This window comes from Coptis chinensis, chromosome 2 (assembly GCF_015680905.1).
Source record: "Coptis chinensis isolate HL-2020 chromosome 2, ASM1568090v1, whole genome shotgun sequence".
NCBI classification, from domain to species: Eukaryota; Viridiplantae; Streptophyta; class Magnoliopsida; order Ranunculales; family Ranunculaceae; genus Coptis; species Coptis chinensis.
In genome coordinates, this window is record NC_141457.1 from 15,055,705 (window position 1) to 15,061,704 (window position 6,000).

The window sequence follows — 6,000 nt, forward strand, 5'->3', positions numbered from 1 at the left end:
ATATCAATAATTTTTGGTAAAGTGACTCAATTTTCCGTTTGAAGCTTCAATTTTATCCCTTTTCATATACTCAATTGTCGTAGTTATTCCCTGTTCTTCGTGTTAAAAGTGTAATAAAACTTTTATTTATACTATGAAAAAACCCAAAAAAAAAAAAAAAAAAAGTTAAGAACAAAATTGATGAACTTGTTTGGAAATGGCCGAGACTTGTGTTTAACACAATGTCCTAAAGTTGTCCTAAAGTGGATTTCGCTCCTGTTTTAGTACCACAGTTTGTGAGTGTCCACCCTTCAGGATATAACAACCAAATAAGGATCAACTAGGCACTACAATTGATACTTCCAGCGAACCCTTACTGCGCTCTCACACACTTGGAAATTCGAGGAAGGCTTTCTCAAAACACTTAGATTCTTAGGAAGATAAGAGATATAACTAGGAGATGTTTTGAGAGGGAGAGTACAAGAGAGTTAGTTTTTTCTGTACCACAAAGATGGTTTTATCCGTTAGCCTAGCGAATTCTTGAGGTCGGTTTCAAAAGCCCCCCTAAAATCCACTTCGTTGGTGTCTCTCTGTAACCCTTCCCCTAAAAAAAAAAAAAAAAAAAAAAACTTTCCCCCTTACAGAATCTCCCTCCACATTTTCTCTCCTTCTCTCTCACCTCATCTCACTTCGAACTCTTGAGGTTTGTCTCCAAAAGCCTCGCTAATATTCACTTCGTTTCTGTCGGTCTGTATACCTCGCCCCTCATCCTTTCTCTACTTCTTCACCATACCCAGCTTCTTCTCTTCTCTCTCTGTCTCAGTCTTCTCTCTTCTCCACCTCCGCTACGCTCACACCCACTGCATAGCAGTAAATCTAGTGAGAGGAATGTGACTCTTCCAAAAGGCACATTGCAAAGGAAAGACACCTATTCAAAATGAAGAGATATGGAACCAAGAAAGACACACACACACGTAGGGGATGTTCAATGGATGCCACAACAGTCAGAAATAACTCTTTTGAATTTGAATGTAACTGCTTTTGTGGCAGTTATCCCACAAATTCAATAACTGGTCACCTTATAACCGGCCAGTAGTTATTTCAGCATTGTGTGTATCAAACAACACCTTCACAATGCAATTGACACTCCTGACGCACTTGGAACCATAAGAGTTTTCATTCACAAACTCTTGAATGTATCCTCACACTCCCACACTTTGTCAGAATATAGAGACCAACTGTAACAGTGCCGCAAGATGCAGAGTTTATAGGGTTAAAACATTATCCTTCAGATGGATATAGCCCAGTTGAAAGTCACCGTTCGTACCCTGGTACTATCTTAATGTTATCAATCTTCGATCTTAACCCCTTCCAAGCACTTTAGGTGCTAATTTGGTTGCGTTGTGACTTGTGAGTTGTAATGTACTGATGTATCCCTCGGCATGCATGTAGTCAACAATATGATCAGAATCCAGGTTTGAACGTAAGTCTAGACTTCGTCCAGTTTGAGCCAGTAACCTAGTTTTTGGTGTTTAGGTACCACTCAGATGCCTTTTGTTACTTTTAGTTCTTCAAATGCAGAGCTAATGGTGTGTACGTACCATAGTGTGACAACTTGGTATAATAAGAACTTGTGCACCTGATGTCCAGAACTGTAATATAAGTACATTTCTTTTAGCACCACTTAATTGGGTGTAATTTATGCACCTGAACTATAAAAGTATAGGACTAGGCACCCTTGAGGCCTTGACGCATACAACCTCCTGAGAACAGTGTACATCGTGCAATTCCAGAATGACTAGAACCTGGATTCTGAAGGGCATGAACACGATGAGAGACCAACTCGATCTTCTACCCTGCGATAACAGTACATGGGCTACTTTAACCTTAATGCAGGCTGAATCTAGTTAAAACCAGAAGGAGCAAGTAAAACATTATAATTAATGAAGTGTCTCACAACTTCAAATCCATCCTAGCTAGAAGGGGACTTCTGATTAGCTTGTGCAGATCATAACTCTAACACAATAGGGAGGTTATCTATTGAAATTAAAAACCAAAATGAAGATGCATATTCTTCATCAGTAGAACTGTTGTTCCTCCGATCCTTTACATGAAAGACTACTAAACACGTTTCGAGTTACATAGATCTCCCCCTTTTAGCCAGTCGTCCAATTTTCTTTACTTTCCTGTATGATCTGAGGCACTCTTTGCTGTGGTAGAACTGCTCTCTGATTGATTTGAATCCATTGAGGATTCTGCTAGCTCATCAGTGTACATCTCTTCAATCATAGGCTTCCAAAGCCGTACTCGAGCGTTTATGAACCAATTTGAAACCTGAAACAACCATTATTATTCACGATTATGAGTTTAATGTCAAACACATCAGAAAACTTTCAAGTCGTGAGATGTCAATAAATTACTTGGTTTTTGGTCAGGCCTGCCTGTGATGCCAACATTAGCTTCTCAGAGTCGTTGGGATAACTGCAAGAAACCCATCAAGAGTGTAAACACAATGAAAAATGCAGACAACATATTTTTTGTTTCTTCTCCTATCTTGTAAGTTCATTTTCATTTATTTATTTTCAGCCCCCAAGCCAGGCTTGCACAAAAAAAAAAGACAACATAAATTGACAAAGCATGCCGGAAGCACTTACGGGTGGAGGAAGTGTTCAAAAAGCCATGCTCGAAGAATTCCAACAGAAGTTTCCGGTAGTCCTCTTGTTGGTCTCCATGACTGTCGTTGATTTCGAATCATTTCAAGTTCTTGCAGAGATGCTCCATTGCGTCTTGTACCCTGATCAAACAGACTGAGTTGAGAAAGCCCACTGTGAGGTCTTGGCAAATCTTGAGAGGATTGACCTTTTGCTAATCTTATGTGAGTGATTATGGCTTCTCTTAAGCTGCAGAAATGTCTTGACATGGCTTGGAGTGCCAATGCAGTGTAAGATTTGGCAGCTCCTAAGCCTGCTACCACCTCAAATGATGACACCAATTCCTCCATTTGATGGTAGTAACGCTCATATTTGCTCTCAAGCTGATAATCAAAATAAACATGTGAACTTCATATACTACTGTTATTTAACAAAACTAGTAGAGTGAAGTGCATGGTAGTTGAGAGTGTTGTCTACCAACCTCATCCAATAAGAACACGAGTTTTGTGATCCTAGTCTGAGTATCAGGCGAGAATCTATCGCTGCACAACTCTGCTTGCAATTGAGCTGAAACACCAGGAGCTCCTCGTCCGTGGGCATTACGTATTCGTTGCACAATGGATTTATCTGAACTCAAATCAATAGATTTACCACCGACACTAACACCTTCTTCGAGGAGGGACTGGGCAGGATTTAGAAACTTCGAATTCCCAATAACAGCGGCGAAAATTTCGTATGAAGTTGAACAAGATTGGTTCTGGGAGATGGAAGTAGAGGCATTTGCATTACTTGTGAAGGAGTCATTATCCCTAAGGTGTTGCGCATGACTTGCATGAGATTGAACTAGAACGTGAAATGGGGGGTGGGAACCAAGACTTAGGGACAATCTCTGGCGTTGGTAATCTGTCTCATTGGATGCTTCAAGAGGATTAACAAAATTTCTCCTTGTACAGTTTTGGGAATCTTCTGATAAGGAAGGAGGTTGAAGGAGTTCTACTGATCTAGAGAAACGCCGCTCAAGCGATTGAATACTGGGCAACATGCCTTGCGATTGAGGTAATGGGTTCCTATCAATCCTATTAGAATGCAGAACAGGATAGTCATGTTCACCAAAGTTGTTCCGGTTTGCGATTGTGTTTGGGAAAATGAATGGATGTACAGAACTTGAATTTGGCTCCATGGAGGATTCTTGAGAAACCATTGTTATCAGACTAGGAAGCAAAATCTATGAAAACAAGTGGAGATTTGGAATTCTAGTACGTGCGTCTAGCTAGAAATCATGCACATAAAATTCCAGTCACATTGAGCAAAATCTATGGCTATGTAGTCTCAAAGCAACTGAAATCAATAATATCTGTCATTAATAAAAGATGGATACACAAGCTTGTAAAACATTATGATTATATTAAAGGAAATGAGTCTTTGATGTGAGCAAAAGTGTAAAACTAGAGCAGTACTCACCAACACAAGGAAGCACCCCAGAAGAGTTGAAATCAAGAAAAGAACACCATCAGATCAGTTGAGAATCCTATACAAATCATTTGAAAACACATGAATTTTGTACTTATTATGAAACCATCAATGTACAAACCCTCTTAGAAAGCTACTTACTAGAAGACCACTTGATTCAACAACATCATCACAATAAAGCAAGGGGATATCCCCAGTCTCCAACATATATACCAGCACTGTCTTCTCTCAAACTTGTCACAATCTCAAGAAATATTTAAGCTCATGAACACTTGGTCCTACAAAAAGCAAGGTAAGTAAATGCCAAAAAGGGTAGGAAAAAATGGTCCCCTCTCCCATTCTGACATGAAAGAGAGAGAGAGAGCAAAGGTAAAAAAAATATAGTTCCTTCAGCTTTAAAATTAGGCTTTTAAAAATTCTCAAACTGATTGAGTTCTGTTTCCATCGTAAACAGTTTCAAGGAGGAGTTGTGTGTTCAGTGTGTCGAATGGGTTCTAGGAGTAAGTGGATCATCTTTTTCACACACTCAGGTTAAGTTTGAATGTGGTTGTGCACTTTTGTGGCTTGTGACTGTTGTGTTGTAAATTAACAAATATAGGGACGTACCTTTTTCCATATTAGTGTCGCAATAATATAGAGTACGGGGATGTGGAAAAGGACACTAGTATCTCAATCTCTGGAGAGAGATTTAGACCCACTATTGTCTTTTTGTTGGTGTGCTGATGGTGATAAGTGATGGGAGATTGATTCTGGGTCTGATTGGTTGGATACTATAGTAATGATTGCTACCTTTGTTCCTTCTGGCCTTTCCAGTTGTCTCTCTCTTATTATTAATTTTTGTTCTTTTATTAGGATTTTGTAGGGCCTACCTTTAGATTAAAGTGTGCTTGATGCACACAGAGTCAGAGTGGCTCATAGAAAAGGGAGTGAACCTGAAGTGTTTCATCACTGTTACTTGTCTTTCCTGTTTGTCATGCCAAATACTGTCAGTTTCTTTTGGGCTGAGGAAAAGTCATCTTGATTGATGTCTCTTTGCCATGTGAGTTTGAGATACTCGATAATGGGGTTATGAATGAAGATTGAAGAGAGATATAGATGGAAATTTGATGCCCAAGAAAACATTTTATGGGAAATTAACATCTTAGAGAAAACATTTTCATATGAAAACTGTGTAAAATAAGAATGACTGGATAACATTTTATTCAACTGAGGTGGTACCTTAAGTAACTCTTTGTTGATGTAAGTCTTCAAACATTCTTGGTCTGTGAAGTCATTTTAAACGACTACCATGGAAGTATGGAACACAAGTCACAGGTATCAATTGATTAAGGAGAAAAGATTTGAAGATGTGATATTTTTTGGGAACCATGTAAGTATGCACATTGAATGCGTAAGGCAGAAAGTTTGTAAACTGCAGTGCTTTTGATTGGAAGAAGAAGCCTCACTTTATGCTAGACAAGAAAAAGTACTTTGCTTTTGGTAGGCTCAGTGATAAAAGCTTGGTAGATAGGTGTATAGGACGCATCTAGGATGTATAGGCAAAGGTACTGACCCAATATAAGTAGCTCCTCAGGCTAGTTAGAGCAATAGGCTATATAGCAATATAGCATTAGAGCCTAAGCTAGAGGCCCTGGATTTAATTAGTGTCCTCTGGCAATTTGAGATAAAGTAGCTGTCCAAACCAGGGCCCAAAATATCGCCGAGATATCCGATATCTCGCCGATATATCTCGGTAAATTGGTACACCGATATCGATTTTTCTGAGATATATCCACCGAATATTGAACCCCTTTTTTTCCGAGATATATCGGAATTTCCGATATGAAAGTTTATATCGCCGAGATAATCGATATTTCCGAGATAATCGATATATATCGGTTGACTTTTTGACCAATTGTTA

The 6,000-nt window shown here is 39.0% G+C and overlaps 1 protein-coding gene across 1 annotated transcript; it reads right to left on the reverse strand.

Moving 5' to 3' along the window:
• Positions 1-1,883: 1,883 nt before the first annotated feature.
• LOC147515061 (BEL1-like homeodomain protein 11) lies at positions 1,884-4,377 on the reverse strand. Its single transcript, XM_086594438.1, has 6 exons — positions 4,242-4,377; positions 4,092-4,158; positions 3,112-3,968; positions 2,634-3,013; positions 2,400-2,460; positions 1,884-2,313 (listed from the first exon to the last, which is right to left on the reverse strand). The coding sequence occupies exons 3-6, from the start codon at positions 3,829-3,831 to the stop codon at positions 2,158-2,160; spliced, it is 1,317 nt and encodes a 438-aa protein (XP_086450564.1). The 5' UTR covers positions 3,832-3,968; positions 4,092-4,158; positions 4,242-4,377; the 3' UTR covers positions 1,884-2,157.
• Between the last annotated feature and the right edge of the window lie 1,623 nt (positions 4,378-6,000).